The following is a 21527-nucleotide window of genomic DNA, read 5'->3' on the forward strand; positions in this document are numbered from 1 at the left end:
TAGTCAGGTAGCTGATTTTGTTCAGAGTTTATAGTTGCTATCTGCAGGAGGGTTGGTATGATAGGAGCTTACTCAGCCATTCTCAGAAGGGGAATATAGTAAAATCTGGGATTTCATTTGTGCTTACTGGATAAGCCCAAGGACATATAACTTAAAAAATATAATTAAGTCCTTTTACGGATAAGAAAACAAGTCTCACAGATCCATCTAGCTTAAAAGTCATTCTACACCGTTCTATCCAAGTCTACTTCGGTGTGGCAGAAATAAAATGGTGTCCACCATGTGGAGACAGGGAAGGAGTTGGCAGGAAAGGAAGGCAGATGATAAGCCTAAATGTACAAGTCTAAATGCACAAGTACTTTGGCTCCATGGAGCTGTAATGATACACTCAAAGCCTTGCACATTGGGTTATTTGAAGGCTTTGTTTCTTTCTTTTTGCTTCCTTTTCAGAATTCCAGATATCGCAGCTGTGGTAAAGGGACATTTGCCTGGTGAAGAGCAGAATTTTAGCAGGGTCTTATGACCACCCCAGACAGATTCAGAGACCAAAAAAATGTCACAGGCCCTCAGAGGTTATCTCTTTCAACTCCTTCATTTTAAATATGAGGAAACTGAGGCCCTGAAAAGTGAAATGACTTTTCCAAAATTGATCAGTCATTTATTGGCTAAGCTGGGGCCAGTGTTTAGATCTCTTAACTTTGTATCCTATGCTCTTCTGCCAAGCAAGCATAACTGTAGCCCTTGCTCTCTGGCCTGGCCACACCACTACCACAAAATAACAACACCATTTGCCTCTGATGATGGGGTTAGCAGGAGGCATAGACAGTAATTCTCAACCTTTTTTTCATTCCAGAGTACTTGAGAAACATAGTACCTGTACCCGTTGCTGTCGAGTCGATTCTGACTCATAGCAACCCTTTAGAACAGAGTAGAACTGCCCCAAGGGTTTCCAAGGAATGGCTGGTGGATCTGAGCTGCCAACCTTTTGATTGGCAGCCAAGCTCTTAACCACTGCACCACCAGGGCTCCTGAGAAACGTAATACATACCGATAAATATCCAAGTAAAACCCAGTTAACACCATCTCACCGACTGATATGGATGGATCCCAGATGTGGTTTTTACTCTAGGGCCCTTCCCCACTTACCACTCATTCCCCCACAGCACCCACCATAGATGCGAAAGGCATACTCGATCTTCAGGCTGGGGCAGGCCTGCTCACTGAACACAGATGCCATGCCCAGCACATCCTCAAAGGAGAACACACCGTCATGGGAAAACACTCTGCAGATTCGGTCTCGGAAAGGGTTTACCTGTGGGTTGGGTGGAGGAGGGAGGAGGCCATCAGTGTCAAGTTCATGTGTCTCTGAATCTCTCTCATCCTCGGAAGAACTGCATCGTTTTGAGATAAAAACAATAGCAACAACCTAAATATCAGAGTAGATGCTCATTCAATGAGCCAGGCCCCTGGGTGTGATGGGAGGTACCAGGGACGAGGGGCTGTGCTTAAATTAATATCACTCTCCCTAGTAGCCCTACACACTCCTATGCATCCATTCCAAAGGCTCATTTTTAATGGTTATTATTAACATCTTTCTTGTTGTTATAAAAATATATATAACACAACATTTGCCCATTCAACATTTTTCAGGTGCACAATTTCGTGGTATCAGTTTCATTAATTGTGTTGTACAACCATCACCCATAATTGTTGCCAAATTTCCCATTGCCATAAACAGAAACTCACCGCTTCCTAAACAATGACTCCCCCTTTTCCCCTCCCTCCTGCCCCTGGTAACCGCTAATCAACTTGGTCTTTATTTGTTGTTGGTGTTGTTGTTAGCTGCTGTGGAGTTGGCCCCCGACTCAAGGCAACTCCGTGTATTACAGAATAAAACTGCTCCCTAGGGTTTTCTTGGCTGTACTCTTTGCAGAAGCAGTCTGCCAGGCTTTTCTTCTGTGGAGCCAGTGGGTGGGCTCAAGCTGCCAACGTTTAGGTCAGCAGTCAATCTCAAATCACTTATACTAGCCAGGCTCCTTTGGTCTCTATAATTTGCCTATTCTTGTCATTTCATGGTAGCCAAAAGGTCGGCAGTTCAAATCCACCAGATGCTCTTTGGAAACTCTGTGGGGCAGTTCTACTCTGTCCTATAGGGTCACTATGAGTCGGGATCGACTCAACGGCAACGGGTTTGGTTTGGTTTTGGTTATTTCATATGAGACCATACACTATTTGTCCTTTAGTGATTGACTTATTTCACTCAGCGTGATGTTTTCAAGATTCATCGATGCTGCTTCATGTGTGAGGACTTCATTTCTCTTCGTGGCAGAGTAGTGGCCCATCGTATGTATGCACCACATTTGTTTATCCAGTCATCTGCAGATGGACACTTACCAAAGCTTCCTTTTTAAAAATTGTGTTGTTCTTTTACATGGTTATTATTTTTCTCCATTTTATGTAGATAACTTATACCAAAAAAAAAAAAAAATCATGAAGAGTAGGGTAAAAGTGCTTGCAATCTACTCCCAGGGCTAACCACTGTCACCACATTTATGTGGAAGTCAGACAGACTTGGGTTTGAGCCCTGGCTTCACAGTTCACTTTAGACAAATTACATAATCTCTCAGAGCCTACAATTTCTTATCTATAAGATTAAAAAAAAAAAAAACCCGTTGTCGTCAAATCGATTCTGACTCATATCAACCTATGTAAGATAGGATGGGATAATAATTATATCTGCCTGATAGGATTGTTGTGAGGATTAAACAGGAGACATTTAAAGTTGCACAAACCAAAAAACAAAAAACCAAACCTGTTGCCGTCGAGTCGATTCCGACTCACAGCAACCCTATAGGAACAGAGTAGAACTGCCCCATAAGGTTTCCAAGAAGTGACTGGCGGATTCAAACTGCTGACCTTTTGGTTAGCAGCCAAATGCTTACCCATTGCGCCACCAAGGCTCCAAAGTTGCAAGTGCCTGATAAGTAACACTCAGTAAATGGTAGTTATTAGTTGTTACCCAACTACTAAATACCCGATAATTGGCAGAGCAACTTTCATTCTTTTACCAAACTACTTCTCAAATTAGATCCCTAAATGAGTAAGGGTCATGTGCTTTTAGAGACTCTGACTCCGCTAAACCAGGTCTTCCAGGGTACTATGGCATGAGAGGCCCTTCTGTGCTGGCGTCATGGTCCTGGGCTTGTCCGTGAGGAAACACTGCACACCTTCACTGACAGCTCACTAGGGCTGCCTCGCCACTCCGCCTCCCACCCCCAGGAACAGGCAGGTTGGGTGGGTTGTGGGGTGGAGATGGGGGCAGATCTCATGAGGGATAAAGGAGGAAATGCACAGAACAAGTGTGGAAATCTTTTAGATATCAAGTTCATCTTTGGCACCCTCCTCTCCCAGTTTCTGTGCCCCAAATCCATCCACAAGGAGCCCGGGTGGCACGATGGTTAAGTGCTTGGCTGCTACCCTAAAGGTTGGTGGTTCAAACCCATCCAGTGGCTCTGCAGGAGAAAAAAACCTGCCAGTCTGCTCCTACAAAGATTATAGCCCAGAAAACCCTATGAGGCAGTTCTACCCTGTCACACTGAGTCACTATGAGTTGGAATAGACTCAGCAAACCCAACAACAACAACAATCGATTCCCATCTACCAGAACTCCTTCTCCCCAGTTACTTAACTTTTCTTAACTTTTCCTGCCTCCTGGGAGACCTCATCAGACCCCAGCTTTGTTCTCATGCCCCATGTTCCAAAATGACCCCTGGCACCTCTCTAGCCCCCAACCAAAATTCTCGTTTCTTAGATGCACGTCAGCTAAAAAAGCTCTTGATTCTGTGAATTCACACAGCAGATGTGAATGGCCAACAGCGCCTCAATCTTCCAAACCGATAACTGGTTGAAGTAAATCCCTGGGTGATTTTTCTAAGCCCCCTTTCCTTGCCAGGTATCTCTTCAAGGCTCCAGGCTTCGTGCAAAGGGGTTAGTTCCAGCTCCTCTGCTTCAGGCAGGCCAAAGCCCTATCACCTCCTTCCCGGGCATTTGAACCCCAGCCCCAAGCACCTGTATCCCAGTCCATCACTCCTTTGGGCTGCCCCAGCTTAGCTCCTGCTTAGCTCTCTGGTCTTGCTTTTTCTCTGCGTGTTTGGCATGTGAAGATTTCTCTTTCATATATTTTGAGCTCAGCTATGTAGAAAAATATATGGCTTTATTTTATTCAGCACTCCTATATATTGAGGTGGGGGGAGCCATCTGTGTTATCCCAAGTGGCCATGTGGTTCTCAAACTTTGGTGAGCATATGAATCACCTGAGGCCCTTTTTAAAAATGGGAATTCCAGCTCCCACCCTCAGAGGTCCTGGAATAAAGAGTCATGGAGTGCCCAGGGTCCAGGAGAACCCAGGCTGCCCTGCTAGAAACTCTCCAAACAACCTCCTTCTCAGTCTGTCCCTCTCTCCTTCCACCTCAAACCACCCCCAAAAGTGCTTCATGTTGACAAGGGTTACTCCTGTGATGTGTTCCAGGTCACGTGAACCCAGCTAAGTGGCTTTACAGATTACATTACCAAGTTTCAACTAAATTAACTCTCACAAATGGATACAAGGCTTAACAAGATTCCTGCAAGAAAACCACAATTGAAGATAATACTTATAATTGCTTATAATGCAAATGCAAGTGAACAACGCGAAAATGTCAGAGCTGATACCTTTCCTACTCAAAATATGAGTTCTTCTCTATGAAGCAGAAATGACAAGAATCCAGTCAAACATACGAGAAGGCCCTGCTTCAGTTCTCCTTTCCTGTGCTCAGGGCGGATCCACAAGCTACCTGAGCACATATCCATGAGATACCAGCCCCCCCTTCTTGGGGTCCTCCCCATTACCCAGCTTTGCTGGCAGTGACAGGAAGGAGGTGGTTGCCAGGAAGTCCTAACACTCCCCCTTAGGCTGATTTCAGAGTCCCTGTGGGGTGCCAATGGTCTAGTCTACCCAGAGGTACCTCAGAATAAAGGCCTGGCAATATGCTTCTAAAAATTCAGCTGTTGAAAATCGTATGGAGCACAGTTCTACTCTTGACACACATGGGGTCACCATGAGTCAGAATCGACTACAGGGCAACTGGTTTTGGTTTTGTTTTCTTTTTTAGGCTGATACCACACGACTGATGTTGACACATACACGCACACACATCCTGACTTACATAGATTGGGAAGGGGGCAGTTGGTGTGGTAGCAAGAATAGACCATGGACTACAACATGGCGACCACAGATACTACTGGAAGATGAAGACAGAACACCGCTGAAGATACAGGGAAACAAACATTAGAACAGATTTCACATGGAAGGTTTGCTAAATAGTTGAATACATAGTTGCTAAATTTGTTGTTGTTCATTGTAGGCGAGTCGATTCTGACTCATGGAGACCCCATGCGTGCAGAGTAGAACTGTTCCATAGGGTTTTCAAGGCTGCGACCTTTCGGAAGTAGATCACCAGGCCTGCCTTCAGAGGAACCTCTGAGTGAGTTCAGACTCCCAACCTTTGGGCTAGTAGTCGAGTGCTTAACCCTCTGTGCCACCCAGGGACTTCTCAAGTTGCTAAATAGTTGAATAAAAGTACAGACATTTCTAATATGGTTTTCCTAGATTCTGTTTCAATAATGAAATACATGAAGAGCCACATTTCTCTGAGCCCCTAAGGAAGGAGGCGAGATGGACTGAACAGTAAATTGCTCTTTAATAAAGACTCCAGTTATGGGAAAAGCTGTCTGAGTGTGATCATTGATGGCATGGCTGTTCTGTGATGAAAAGGGACTCTCGGGTGAGGGTGGAGAGATACAGCACGTGGAAACTAATTCACTGCGTAATTCCCTGCAGGCCATTGGAATCAAGACGCTAAATCCAGAAGTACATAGAGTGCTACAGGATGCATTGATGTGGTTAGTTTATTTATAGTAAAACTTATACAGTGCTTGGTAATAAGATGGGAAGTGGCCATGAAAACTTTTGAACCACAAGGAGGTTTGCCGGATATCTCTCGGCAAATACTTAGAAGAGCCATCAAATCTGAAGATGATATAGGTTTTTCTTTTACAAAAAGACAAGTGTTCCAAGGTTGCTGACCTTTTTAAGATGACGGGTGGCTGTTGGCAGTTTGCTACCTAGCAGATATTCACCAAAAAATGAACTCAAATTCATCTGACTCTTCAAGGCAAAGGCGACTCATTTTAACAATGAGTGATAAAGTACCAGCTTTCCCAAAAGAACTCATGCTTTGGAGAGAATATTTTGAAAATGGAATTTTTATTGTTGAAAATATATGGCGTCACTTATAAAAACGCCTATATCTGCACACCTAAAAAAATTAGAAACAGATTTTTCTAACCTGTTCTAACATCATCCAAATGAAGAGTTTCAGTGGATTTTGAGTCCATTTGTCAAAAAATGTAAAAAGGCAATGATTTCCAATTAGCTTGTAAGAGCCACTGACTGACATAAGGGAAGATGGACATTAACTAGATTAATTTCAACAAAAAGCCTTTAATTGGTGGATGGGATTGAACACAAGTACCATGATTTAATATATCCTCCTCTTTGGATCAGCTATAATGGCCATTAAAAAGAAAGTAAACTAGAACCAGGCCTCGGAATTGCTGTATCTCAAGGTATTAAAGCAAGATGTCAAATAATAATGAAGCATATTTAATCACATTGCTTATCCTTGCAATATTGTTTCTAACTGTATACAAATAATAAAATAGAGGAAGAAACGTTGTTATATAAAATAAAGGGAAATTTTAAAAAATGGTTTATGTAATGTAATCTTTAGCTCATCCTTTAATTTTTTTTTTTCATTGTGCATGTTTTATATCACGGTGTTGCTGCTGGCTGCCATCAAGTCAGCCCAAACTAGTGGCCGCCCCATGCAAAACAGAATGAAACGCTAACCGGTCCTGCACCATCCTCGTGATTGCTTGTAGATTGAACCTGTTGTGAACTGTAGGGTTTTCACTGGCTGATTTTTCAGAAGTACATTGCCAGGCCTTTCTTCCTAGTCCAGCTTAGTCTGAAAGCTCCACATAGCAACGTTACCAGCCACCACTGACAGATATATGAGATGCATTGGCTGGGAATTGAATCTCGGTATATCATATTAGTATAGTAGTAAAAGTACATAGTTTATAAATGAATATACACATATTTTTGGGTGCATGCTCAACATTTTTCTTATTGCTAGGGATGTATGATCAAAAACGTCTGGAGATCTCTGATCTAGACTAACCCTCTCAGATCACAGATGTAGAAAAAGGCCCTGGAGGAGGGGAGCAACTTGGCCAAGGTCACTCAGCAGGCAAGGGTAGAGCCAGGCCTGGGATGCAGGTCCCCCGAGCCTGCCCGGCCCTGCTTCCACTGTGCTGAATAAACATCAAGGAGAACGGTGGTGATGGAGCAAAGCCTGTGACAATTAAAATGTTGAAAACCTTGAAAGCGGGCCCCTCTTAAAATTCTACTTTAATTTAAAAAAAAAAAAATCACATGAAGTGCAAAAAGTGAGCCTACATTGAAGTCAAAGAAGTAGGATGGTCCAGATGTCAAGCCAGTGGCCCGTGGCCTGTGAGAGCCTGTGGCCAGTCAGCAGACTCTGTCTGGGAGAGCTCTGGGTGGGACATGCACGGAGGAGGTCAGTAGGAGCAAACACTGGAGAAGCAGAAGCACACGAACCACGAGAAATCAAGACTTGGGGAGGGTTGAGGAACCAGAGTGCAGAGCAGGGGACATTCCTGAGGGGACGGCAAGGCACATGTTCGACTGCAGGGGTATGGCCTGGTCACAAGAGCTGAGTCTGGACCTTGGAGGCCAGGGTTGATGATCCAGTTCCCTGTGAGGTCTAGCCTGGGCACCTGCCAGGAGAGTGTCCCAGGCCTGTCTCTGTTCCACTGATGGACAGCTTCCTTCTCCCTCAGGTTCCCTGCCTGGTCACTTCCCAGAGGGATCCCCCAGGGCGAAGAACTCCCCTGATAACAAGATGTAGCTTAGCACATACTTGGCCCCAGCAGAGGGGCAATGATGGTGCTGGGGGAGCGTTCCTCAGGGTCCAGGAAATGTCGCCTCAGGGCCTCTCCCTGCTCTCCACCAGAGAGAAGCGCCAGCTGAGCCTGAGTCCTCAGGGTTCAGCCCAGCCCCGGGGCAGAGAGAAGAGCAAGCAGCTGGGAAGGGGCAGGAGAGGGAACAAGTCTCATTAGTGATCACAGTTCCAATGTTCTGTGTTCCAGTTTTTTGTTGCTATAGTTTTAACAGTCTGAAATCTGAACCATTTACGTTTTGAGACCTAACCAGAGATTTATATTCTGCATTAAATTTCATGCTCATTTAGAAGTCTTCAATCCTCAGGAGGAGGAAGAAATTGACAATTGAAGAAGCAGCGCTTCCATTTCAAAAATAACATGTACCTAGCTTGAAGGCGTTCTGAACAAGGGGGATATAAACATGTCAGCATAGAAATTTACACCGGTAACTCAGTAGTGCAATCTCCATCTATGCGTGATAAAACTAAAGAAGATGAAAATAAACCCCAAGTGCTGAAGGTTTTTTTTGGAAGCAGAGACTACAGTTTGTTGACAATAAAAAGATTGTAGCCTTTGCCAAAAACTGAAGTTTTTTTTTAAAGATCGTCTCGAAGTTATTGAACAAGAGATTTGATTTGAAGATGAAAAAGGAGAAATATTTGGACTTAGCTTAAAAATATCTCCTCAACATTTCTCCAACTAGCACATAGTCAAAAAAAGTTTTTTACAGCCGCTGGAAAAAATCCACACAAAAATACACCACTGTCTCAATAATGACATCATTGGTGCACTTCAATTTTTAAGATCTCCTTTTTTTAAAAAAAGATCAAATGGTATTATTTCATTTAAAATTTCTCATTGCTTATTAAAAGTTCTTAATGTTTAGTATTTGTTGTTTTGGAACAATATTTTTGTTCATTTTATCTGCTACCCGTTCTTATTAAAATGATACGCTTAATGTTTCTATGTTTAAATATTTTAAACAGATGTAAAGTAGCATCAGTCAAGGAAGAGACTGGGTGGTGGTGGCTTCTAGGAGGGTGTACAAAAGGCCAGCCTCCCACCCCCCCACCCCCAGGGTCTTGAGCGGACGCCCTGGGTCACCCGGAGCAGAGGTGCTGCTTGGGCATGGTGAGATGAGCAGACCTCCATGTCCTGGGAGAAGGGCGTAACAAACCTTTTGTGTTTTAGTGCCTTTAGAAAGGATTCATATTCATGGATTTGAAGGCTCAATATTATTAAGATGTAGATTCTCCCCAAATTGACCTATAGAGTTAATGAAATTCTAATTAAAGTCTTTGAGCTGATGTTTTTATGGAAATTGACAAGCTGATTCTAAGATGTATACAGAAGTGCAAAGGGCCAAGAGTAGCCATGGCAATCCTAAAGAAGAGAAAAAGGCCGAAAGACTTGTACTTCCAGATATCAAGATCTACACTAAGTCTTTAGTAGTTAATACAGCGTGGTACTGGTGCAAGGATAGACAAACAGGTCAATGGACATAATAGAGATTCCAGGTACCGACCTGCACATACATGGCCACCTGATTCATGACAAAGATGACAATGCAATGCAGTGGGGCAAAGAAGGATCTTTTCAGTAAATGGCGTTGGGTTTAGTACATATGTATATGGGGAGAAAAATGAATCTTGATTCCTACTTCACAAAAACAAAAACAAAACAAAACAAAAAAAAAAACCCTGTTATCATAGTCTATTTGACTCACGATGATCCCATGTGTTACAGAGTAGAACTGAGCTCCATAGGGTTTTCTTGGCTATACTCTTTATGAAGCAGATCTTTGGGTGGATTTGAACCACTAACCTTTCTGTCAGTAGTCAAGCACAAACCATTTGCACTACCCAGGGACCCTTTCCTACCTCACATCATACACAAAATCAATTCCGGATGGATCATAGATCTAATGTTGAGGGCTAATAATAAAACTTTTAGAAGAAAACACAGGGGACTATCTTCATGATCTTAGGGCAAAGATTCTTTAACAATATACGAAAAGCACTAACCATAAAGGAAAAAAATCACAAATTGGGCTACATTAAAATTAAAAACTTACGCTGTTGAAGGAGTCCTTGGGTGGTTAATCTTTGGCTGCTAACCAAAAGGTTGGAAGTTCAAGTCCAGTCAGAGGTGCCTCAGAAGAAGGACCTGGTGATCTACTTCTGAAAAATCAGCCATTGAAAACCTTATGGAGCATAATTATACTCTGACACACATGGAGTAGCCCTGAGTCAGAATTGACTCAACAGCAACTGGTTTTTGTTTTATTTTGTTTTGTTTTTATGTTGTTTATGCCAGAACCTCACTGAATGGGATGGGGAAAAGAGGAGCTGACCAATATGACCAAGCAACTTTGGAAAATAGTGTTTTGACTGAATACTGTAAGTCTAAAGAAAAAATAAATATAAATAAACACTACGATCTAGATGGTAAATTTATTTCTCACAGGGGTATGAGTTAGCAATTTTGAAACTACATGTATAGCAGGGTTTAACAAATAGGTCAAGAAATAGTAGAGAATAGGAGCCCGGCTTCTCACTGTCATAGACATTACAAATAATCAAGGGGAGAAGGCTAAAGAGGCCCTCTGGTACTGGATTAGAGGCAGAAAAATCTTAAAAGCAATCAGAAGGGAATAAAAAACACATAAAGATAACACTAGATTTCTCATCAAAAGCTAAGCAAGCCAGAGGACAATGCGGCAATATCTTTAATTCTCTGAAAGAAAAAAAAAGAAGAAGAAGAGGGAGGGCTATCATCCCCTTAATTCTATACCCAGTAAAAATATCTTTTAACCATGAAGGCAAAATAAAGACTTTTATTTTTTCCCAGGCAAACAAAAGCTGAAAGAATTCATCGGCAGCAGACTATAGCTATAAGAATTATTGAAGGTCTTTAAGCAAAAGAAAAACAGTATCAGAAGGAAATTTCAATCTACACAAAGGTATGAAGAACATCAGAAATTGTAAATAAGCGAGTAAGTGTGAGGCTTTTTTTTCTCATTTTAAATATCCTTCTTAAAGAGACAAATCCATAAATACAGTTGGAGATTTCAGCATCCCTCTGTCAATAATTGATAGAACAAGTAGACAAAAAAGTTATTAAGGATATAAAAGAGTTAAATAGACTATCAACCAATCTGACCTAATTGATATTCTGCAGAATGCTTCACTCAGCATGGAAGAATACACATTCTTTCCAAGTGCATGTGAAACATTTACTAAGATAGACCACGTTCTGGTTGTAAAGCAAGTCTCAATAAATTTAAGAGCATTTAAATCAGACAAAATATGTTCTGTGACCACAACAGCATTAAATTAGAAATTAATAATAGAAAGAGATCTTGAAAATCCCCAAAGTCAAAGAAATCACAATGGAAATTAGGAAATATTTTGAGCTGAATGAAAATGAAAACACAACATATTAAAATTTGTATTCTGAAAAAAAAATGTATCTGAAGACATAAACAGCATTAAGTGCTTATATTCGAAAAGAAGAAAGGTCTTTTAAGTTTATTTAAATGGAAAAATGGTAAAACATTCTTTACCCATGAGGGAAAAGAGACAGCTGGGAATTCCAGGTCTATCAGCTGGTGGATAGCAAAGCCCATTCTACCCTGTGCTCCTGGGCTCCTTGTACCCTGGGAAGTGACTGCCCATGAAGAAATGAAAGAGCTTGTCAACAGGAGCAGTGGTTTGGAAACCATAGGTGGATGGAGCTGCTGGGCTGAACTGAGAACAAATGAGGGGGATTGTCCTTTCCCAAAGAACAACTGGAGCCCATGAAAGGTAGGGACCAGCAAGGGGTCTTACTGCTGCTACGGAAACTCGTGTGGCAACAAGAAACTAAGCAGTAGAAGACTAGCCACACTCCCAGGCTGCCTCACCCGGTTGGAGAGAACCGAGACCTTCCTTGAACTAGCTAAGCCTCTGGGGTTCTGGGAGTATTTAAGGGAGATAGACGCTCAAGGGGGAGATACTGGGCTTCTTGCTTGAAAAGTATGTGGTGTTGGATAAAAGTAACTGGAAAAGTGAAAAGGGCGTGACTATTTGTTCTCCAAGTTTGAGGAGCCCTTCATAATGGTTTCTAAAAGATTATACAGTACCAATATGTTAAAGTAACAGCTACGAAAGCAGACTTGGATGAAGAGGGAAAGGAAGTCCAGAGTCCTGATGTGTTGGCTTCCCCCTTATTCCTCACGGAACCCTATAAGGTGCCCTGGAACACAGTTTGAAAACCATTTCACTATCCCGTGATCTTCTTGGGGACGGTATTAGGTCTCTGGGTCTCAGCACCTAGCATAGCACCTCACATAGAGTTAATACCCCATAAATGTTTTGGGGATAAATGCTTAAGAGAGTGAACCTATGAAATGGGGTAATAACGTTCACTTCCCAGGCTGATTTCAAGATGTAATGACAGTAATGCACGTGAAGGGGCCCAGCACTGGCTGTTTGTAACTGGTGGCTAGATCTGAATTGGTGTAAATGGAAGATTCTCAGAATTCACCATCCCTGCTGCCCCTTCGCTCCTAATTCTAATTCTCTGAAGAATTAGGTCTATTTGAGTTAGTACGTGGTTCTCTTTGCCCTCTTCTCCCTGACTGCAGGCCATCCAAAGACAGATCATTCTACTAAAACCTCTACAAGAAACTCTTAGGCTTGTCCTGCTGAGCCCTCAGGCAAGAGCCTGGGGTAGAAGGCACTGTAGTGGGTAATGTTCGTGAGGGAAACTGAAGGGGCCGGGGCCGTGGTTTAGCCTTGGCCTTTTCCCTCCATCCTCTTGCCCCTCCTTCCCCCATCCCAACATTCTTTCTTGCCTCTAAGCAGCTCAGTCCTCCCTGGCCCCTCTCTGTCCCCAAGCACCATCAGCAGCCCTGTGGCTCTGTCCACTCTGCTATAGATGCCCATGAACGGAAGGCTCCTCTTTCAACCCCATTACCCAGAAGCAGCTTGGCGTTCTGGTCTGAACCAGGAGTCACCCCTGAGCACTAGAGTAACTCCACCAGAAGGTGGCAGTGTTGGGTTGGAGTGGCTCAGTCAGCTCACGCCCCACCTTGAGTGACAACCTACTGTGTGCAAGGCACTGAGTTAGGCCACGCCTATCACCCAGGCAGGTGGCAAGACAGATATTACCACTCTGTTTTACAAAGAGAGGAAACTAAAGCCCAGTAAAGGAAAGGGACTTGCCAAATGAAGGTCAGCTAGTGTCTCAGCCTGAACTCAAAGTCCAACGCAATACTTTTTCTACACTGCTACTCTTAATTCCATCAAGTATGTAATCTTTTTCTTCCAAGAAAACTTTTCAAAATCATATTCCCACACACAGAGCATGCAGGATTTGAGGCATCACCCTGATTCCCATGCCCCAGCCAGCTGGCATTGCTCACAGAACAAGCCACCAGGGATAAAGGATGTGGCTCCCTCAGCTGGGGTTGAAAGAAACACAGCTCATAATCTGAACTTCAAGTCCTTGTTAAACCAGTTGCCGTTGAGTTGACCCCAACTCATGGTGACCCTATGTGTGTCACAGTAGAACCGTGCTCCATAGGGTTTGCAATGGCTGATTTTTTGGAAGTAGATTGCCAGGCCTTTCTTCTGAGACACCTCTGGCTAGACTCAAACCCTTAACCTTTTGGTTCACAGTCAAGTGCACTAATGGTTTGCACCACCCAGGGATGCCCTAAGTCCTTGTAGCAAATGCATAAGGGCGAGTTACTGTGTGCCAGGCACTGAACTAGGTTCAGCAGCCAAAATAATAATAGAGATGCCACCTCTGCCCTCCACGAGGCTCAGCCTTGGCCCCCTTCAGAAATAGGCAGGGGTAGAAGTGTCTAATCAAGTACAAGCAAAGTGTGATGACAAGAGCCAGAACAGGGTGGTGTGTGCTGGGAGGTGGGGCTGACAAAGGGCCCAGGAGGAGGAACCCAGAGCAGCCAGAGAGCAGAGAGGACAGCAGAAGTCTGGCCAGATGGGGAAGGGCTCCGGGAGCAGCTGTGGGCAGGGGAGGGGGAAACGTGGCATTCTTCCTACACCCCTCCTGCTTCTCCTCCCTCCCCAGGGTACCCAGTGTCACCTGGCTAGATAAAAACATTAAGGAGGGGAGGGCAACAGTGGGGTCTACCTAGACTCTGAAGCCTCTCTAAGCCCCAGACTGGTCTGTATGGATCCTTACCAGGCAGCGGGAACCCTGCATTTTTCATTTCAGGGGGGCTGGGATGGGGAGCGTGAGGGTGAGAAATTCACTGAGGTGAAGACACTCCCTCTGACGGCCAGGCACCTGTGCATCCTTCCTGCCAGCTGTTTATAAGAAACAGTCTCTGTGTTTTTAGATGTTCAACCTTCCTGAAGTCTGAAAACAGAGAGGCCGTATGGGAGCTGTCTCCTAGTGACAGATGGGCTGGCGGGGACCAGCTGAGGATGTGTCCTGCTGGCAGCTGGAGGCGGACCGCTAACGGAACAAATAGGGGAGAAAGGCAGTAAAAAATGTTAAATATTATTAAACAGCCGTGAGACCACGTGGCCTGGAGCCTGGCTCAGACCCACTAGGCCAGGCTCTCCCCAGATCCCAGGGCCACAGAGACCTGTCACTGCCCTGAGGAACCTTCCAGAAGGAGCCACCTGCCCTAGCACCCTCTCCCAAGTGGAGCTCAAGGCGCTGCTGGCTCTGGTTTTAAGGGTGGCCCTAGGGCCTGGCATGGTGTTATGGGAGGCATGGGGTGGGGAGTGGAAGGAGCAGAGACTCTGGAGTCAGATCAACTCTAAAAAAAAGTTAGTGTAATAACTTTTCACTTGACATCTACAAGATTTGGTATCTTGGAACTTTTGACCAGATTCATACGTTCTCAGTTTTTCAATAGTGCAACCTATGTAAGCAAATAAAGAAAAAAAAAAAATGAAACAAAAAGATTAATTGTCCTTCCATTGTTTAGAAACATCTATTATAGGCAAAACAAAACTTATCCATATAATAGATAAAATGTCTATTCGCATGTGTACATTACCATTTTTAACAGCTTGAGATAAACTCTACAATGTCTTACCATACATTAAAAATATTCAAGTTGCAGGGTAACAAACATAACAACAACAAACTGGGTGACCATGAGCAGATTGCTGAGCCTCTCTGTTTCTACATCTGTAAAATGGGCAGAATCGTAACTTCCATTTTGCAAATTCTTGCCAGAATGCAAACACCTAACTGGAAACATTTGTTGCACGCAGACACCTCACAAAGCCTCCTCCTCTGCCCTCCAGCTCCCCCAACCCCTTGCGCCCCCCTGCACCTCCCTCTAATGAGGCCACTGCCCCTAAGGCAAGAGGGGTCCACCCTCTTCTCACCTCTCCTTCTTTTGTTCTCTCTCATTGCTCACGGTTAATTCCACATATGACCAACTCTCTCTTCTACAACCAGGGCTTTGAACTGACTCCTTTCTATTTGACCCCCTGCTGAGAATTTGCCTTTTCACCCCAGACATACTGAATCAGAATCTACATTTTAAGAAGATACCCAGGTGATTGTTATGTATGCATAAGAATCTTGTTAAAATGTAGATTCTGATTCAGTATATCTGGGGTAGAAATGCAAATTCTCAGCAGGGGGTCGAACTGAAACGAACCGGTTCAAAGCTCTGCTACAAACTCATGCTTTGACTGTCTTCCTTCTTACTTCCCTCTTCCAGTTTCTGCCAGATTTACTTAGGAAGTGTTTCCCTTCACTGCCTCACCCCTTCTGATGAAAACCACTTCTCCCTGAGCACCAAATAAACCGCTATCGTTGAGGAATGACTCTCCAGTTCAGTTCTATAGCTTTGCCATTTGATTGAATTACTATATAACAAGAATGAAATTGCCATTGACAATCCAAAGCAACTGGCTTCTGGGGAGGATGGGTGGTGTGAGGGGGACGACCGCTGTACTCTGATGAGCTGGGACAGAGAGAGGTGCTGCTCTGCCCCAGTGGAAGGAGAATCAGGGCCCCAGAGGCACTCCAGGAGGTGGAGGTTGAGAAGGACAGATGGGAAGAAGGAGAGGAGAGGAGGCGATGGATTCAAAGGCTCCAAGATGGGACCCTTCCCGGTACCCACCTACCCCTTCCCCAACCTTCAGCAGTGCCTACAAAAACTCATACAGTGCTTGGCATGAGTGGAATTGTTTTGTGGAAAATGGTGAAGAGGCCAAATGCTTAGTTTGGGTAAATGTGAAGTAACTCAAACATGGAGGAGATGGAGGCAGGAGGGATCCGGAAGACATAGCAGCCCCTCTTCCCTTTCCTTACTATACCCCTCCTCCCCACAAAAAAAAGGATGGGAGAATTGGGGAGGGCTCTGTGCTCATGTAGGCCACAGAATTGGAGAGAAGGTGGTCCACAGCAATTTCATCTTGGCTTTTCTGGGCAGGAGGACTCCCAGCAGGCATTAGGGCTCTGCTAGACCCTGGTGGTGCAAACAGTTAACACTCTCAGCTGCTAACCAAAAGGTTAGAGTTTTGACTCCACCCAGAGACACCTTGGAAGAAAGAGCTGGCGATCTACTTCCAAAAAAATCAGCCACTGACAACTCATGGAGCACAATTCTACTCTGACACACATGGGGTTGCCTGAGTCGGAATCAACTCAACCGGCAACCTTTTTTTTTTTTTTAAATCTTGCTGTAGGATTGTTTCCTCTGTTTTAATGCTGTGGCACTATGGGTGGAGTCAACCCCTGTAGCTCCAGCCAGTAACCTAACAATAGTTTATACATGTTTTTTCATGGAAAATGCAAACAGAGCTCTAAAGAGCCAATATAAAAACCCCTTAAAACACAATCTGTACCTGCACTTTAACAGCAGTTCGTGCAAAGCAGGAGATGGTTACTAACGTGATGAGGTCTCAACAAGACCAGATCAGGCACCTGATAGCTTAGAAAACTGCCCAGAATGTTGCCTGCTCTGCTTCTCATGGGAGCAGGCTGGGCTTGGCCTCAAGGGGCAGGGCCGCACTTTGCCCTGACCCTCTGGTTCCTGCTTGTTGTTTATAAGTGGCCTTCCTGTTTGTAAGCACTCAGAGGTCCTCACAGCTGTTTGGGGACACTGCCCTAGGGCACCCTGGGAACCATGTTCCCACTGACAACTCCATAGGATGTATATTTTCGCATCAAGACACAATTTCTCTTTTATCAACATCTAAGGGAGAACAGTTCTATTTTGCCCTTCGTTTTGAATCAACTGATATAAACCAAGTCAGACTCACACTACAGCCCCCCATCACCAAGAGCTGCTACTCTCTCTCTCTCTGATGCTCAGTGACCCTTAAAACACCAGTAAGTCCAAACCTAAGCAATTCACAGGTACTTTTATTGTTTCAGTCCCTGACAAGTTGGATTATTGGGTTTTCAAAACCTCCAGCTTCCTATTCTTCTCTTTCCCCTTCATCCTGGGCACACTGCCCCAATCCCAGCAGGCTGCCCTTGACTGCTAAGGGCTGGCAGCAGACTCCACCCTTGGCCCAGCCATCCACCCATGATTCATCATTACCCAAGCATTTATTAACCACCTACGGTTGGCCCAGTACCTCCAGGCACCACGCCTTAGCCATACTTTCCCTAGGTCCCAAGGGGGACAAGAAGGAAGGAAAGAAGCTGATGCTTATTAGACATTTAATGTGTACCAGGTGCTGTGTCAGCCACACTCACACGTATTATTACATTTATTCCCTACAACAACCCAGATGGTAGATATAGGTGCATCCATTTTATACATTAAGAAAACAAAGGAGCAGAGAGTTTACGTAATTTAGCCAAATATAAGAGGACCCTGTAGAGGGTCAGCAAAAAAGAGGAAGACCCTCGAAGAGATGGATTGACACAGTGGCTGCAGCAATAGGCTCAAACCCAGCAACAGTTATGAGGATGGTGCAGGACGTTTTGTTCTGTTGTACGTAGGGTCATTATGAGTTGGAAGTGACTCCACGGCACCTAACAACAAGAGGAAAAGAAGGAATTTCATCCCAGGTCTGTCTGATCCCCAAACTTGAACTCTTTCCACATTCCTAGGAAGACATGCATCATAACGGAAAGTATGCACATGTAGGTATCAAGCCCCTGGGTCAGCAGGAAGGGCTAGGCTGAGAGCCCAGGATGCTGGTGCTGGTGCCAGCTCAAGGTAAGGCCCAGGGTAGAAAAATATCTTGCAAGTCTCTGCATTTGATGGGGTGACCAGCTGAGCTGATGAGCTGTCGCAGGAGTGATGTAATTCTGCCACTAGGTCCACAGCATCTCTCTTCCAGGATGGTACCAGCTGGACAGCAGTGCAGGTGAAGGAGACTGGGGCGTGGCCAGAGTGTGTGCCCACAGTGCGCAGGAGGGGCCCTGAGAGCTGACGCAGCCTCGAGGTGCAGCTCTAGCAGTGGCCGGGCCCTGTCAGCACTATGCACCCGGAGAAGTTCTTCCACTGTATACTCATACCAAAAACCAAACCCGTTGCCATTGAGTTGATGCTAACTCATAGCAACCCTGCAGGACAAAGAAGAACTGCTCCATAGAGTTTCCAAGGAGCGGCTGGTGGATTTGAACTGCTGACCTTTTGGTGAGCAGCCGTAACTCTTAACTGCTACGTCACCAGGGCTGCAAAGCATGGATTGGATGACAGCACATGTACAGCTGCCTATTGAAAAACCGCATGCAAACTAACCTTTATGCACCTCAGTTAACCTGGAGAAAGGTCTCTAGTGATGTGTCACAGGGCTCTTTCTTTGATCATTGACTTAGATTCCAAAAACCAAACCTGTTGCCATCGAGTTGGTTACAACTTATAGTGACCCCATATATTGCAGAATAGAATTACTTCCTAGGGTTTTCTTGGCTGTAGTCTTACAGAAGGAGATTGCCAGGCCCTTCTTCCATGGCATCACTGGGTGGGTTAGTAGTTGGGTGTAAACCGTTGGCACCCCCCAGGGGACCTTAGATTAAGGGCATTGAAAAGCCCATGCTTTTTATCTTGTGCTTTTTCCTCCATTAGGCATAAACGTTTTTCCATGTTGCTACATAGACAGTGTAATTATCATTTTAATGGTCACATAGTTCAAATTCCCAGAGTGGACTGCCCTGTCTATCTAATGCCTCCAAGGAGAACCTGGAAATCTAAACTGAGAAAAAAAAAAAAAACTGAAAAGATGAAGAAAATAATACAGGAGGATGTTTATTGCAAAATTATTTATAGTAGCAAAACACAAAATAAAATTTAAAAAAACCCTGGGAACAATGTTAATGTCCAGCAATAAGGGTATGGTTTAGTAAATCAGAGCTCAATGCAATTATGCAACCACTAAAATGATAATTACACAGACTATGTAGCAACACGGAAAAACATTTATGCCTGGTGGAAAAAAAGCACAAAATAAAATTGTGTCTACATTTGTCTACAGTGATGTAAAATGAAGTGTGCCTAGGGAAAAGATGGCAAAAGAAAATAGAAAATGAAAACTTGTGTTAGGTTGATGGGGTACTAAGGAATTACTTCTTTTAAAATTTATTTTAAAGCTGACATACTATTTGAACAATAATAAAAAACAAGTTAAAAAAACAAGTGTGCTCCGGGGACAATTTTCTAAGCAAACCAACTTTCCTCTGTAGGTGGTTGCAGGCAGGTGCATTTAGCTTATGCCTTTTGCTCCACTCTGCAGGGCGGGTGCTGGGTCCTGTGCAGAGCTGGGCCCTTGGCTCCCAGACCCCGTGAGGGGCTTGTGGGACGCTCTTCTCCTGTCAGGCCTGACTGTGGTGGTTCAGTGAGAGAATTCTCACCTGCTGTGTGGGAGACCAGGGTTCTATTCCTGACCAATGCACCTCATGTGCAACTACCACCCGTTTGTCAGTGGAGGCTTGTATGTTGCTATGATGCTGAACAGGGTTTAGCAGAGCTTCTCGACTAAGACAGACTGGGAAGAAAGGCCTGGCCATCTACTTCTGAAAGTTAACCAAGGAAAACCCTGTAGATCACAAGAGTTTGATCCACAACTTATCATGAGGATGGCACAGGACCGGGCAGCGTTTTGTTCCATTGCGCATGGGGTCAAAATGAAGCGGGGGCTGACATGAAGGCAGCCGACTTGACGGCAGCTAACAACAACCATTAAGCAGTGATCAGTAAGAGTGGAAGGTCAGTGGAAGAAGGCCCAGCTGCATCTTAAAGCATCCGTCAATGTCTGCACCTTCCCTCAAAGTAGCCACAGGTTCCTAAGGAGCAATTAGTGAGCACTTTTGCCAACAGTACTCCAGGGTTTTAAGAACATTGTTGCCCCCTTGCGCTTCTTTCCTACTCTCTGGGTTTGCATGCCTACGTTTGCAAGCCTCAGCCTCCCTCTCTTCCCGGGTGGGTCCCTGGTGGCTCAGAGGACTCTCCAAGGAGGTAGGACTTGAGGGAGATGGAGCCACCACCAACTGCCTGGCCTTGTGAGGCGGCCTCCCCTCCTGAAGGGTCCTCCCTATCCTGGGAGGCCATCTGCCCAGAAGACAGAGACTGGGAACAGCTCGCCAGGCAGGGAGCTGCTTCTGCAGAGAAGAAACCCATTCCTGATCCAAAGCTGCCCCTGCCAGCTGTTCTCCCTGAGGTCACATGCAAAATGTAGTCCAGGACTTTCAACCGCAAAGCCAAGAACATGGGAAACTTGAGGGACTGCATCCTGCGGGCCTCGCCCAGTGCCTAGCACACAGAAGGGGCCCCTGTGCAGGGCCTGGCCTGCCCCTCTGCACCTGGTGACTATATCCCCATACCCTAACCATGTGGTAAAGTGGTGGCCGACAGTGCCGGACAGGCAGCACCCACACTGCCCCCAGCGCTAGCCTTCAGACCACTGGGAAGCCCTTCGAAGTTGTAGGGCATCTTGTCCCTGTGGAGGCAGCAGCAGGTCCAAGGCTGCAGAGGGTCAAAAACCCTGGGAACAAAGCCTGGCCAGCCTGGCCAGCACCTCGTTAGGGCCGGGCGGTAGGGGGGTGGGGGGGGTGGGGTGCAATTCAGGAACAATATTGTTTATTTTTCTATTTTTAAGCAAGTCTAAGGTCTCTGGGGGGCACAAATGAAGTTATCAGAAAATACATGAGTGGAATAAAGCCTCAAGCCAGCAGGCTGAGAGGGGCCCTTGGGATCAGGACTCTTGAAAAGCTGAGATGGGGTTTGTTTATCTCGTACTTTGTGAGCGCAGGACTGTGATGGAGGTGCTGGACAAACATGTCCCCAGCGTCCCCACCCCCTGTAGGCCCTCTGCTGCCTGTTCACTTGCTGCAGCTGGGGAATTCAGGCACGAGCAATACTTTAAAAATAATCCCATCAGTGTCATCTGCAGAAGCGAGAGAGGAGGTTCCAGCTCTGGAAGGAAGCCTGGATTCATGTCTCACCTTGGACACAAGAACAGTTTTCCCAGCGGCAGAGAGGCCCAGTGGAGCAGCACACAACTCCATGCCCAGTCCCG

At 45.0% G+C, this 21527-nt stretch overlaps 1 protein-coding gene across 1 annotated transcript in view; it reads right to left on the reverse strand.

Annotated features, from left to right (window-relative positions):
- Nucleotides 1–21527, reverse strand: part of CIB4 (calcium and integrin binding family member 4) — a 79973-nt gene that overhangs the window by 29373 nt on the left and 29073 nt on the right. Inside the window, exon 4 of the mRNA XM_004377593.2 lies at nt 1171–1312. Within this exon, the coding sequence (XP_004377650.1) occupies nt 1171–1312 (142 nt within the window). The remainder of the gene's footprint in view (nt 1–1170; nt 1313–21527) is intronic.

This window comes from Trichechus manatus, unplaced genomic scaffold (genome assembly GCF_000243295.1).
Source record: "Trichechus manatus latirostris isolate Lorelei unplaced genomic scaffold, TriManLat1.0 scaffold00052, whole genome shotgun sequence".
Classification (NCBI taxonomy): Eukaryota; Metazoa; Chordata; class Mammalia; order Sirenia; family Trichechidae; genus Trichechus; species Trichechus manatus.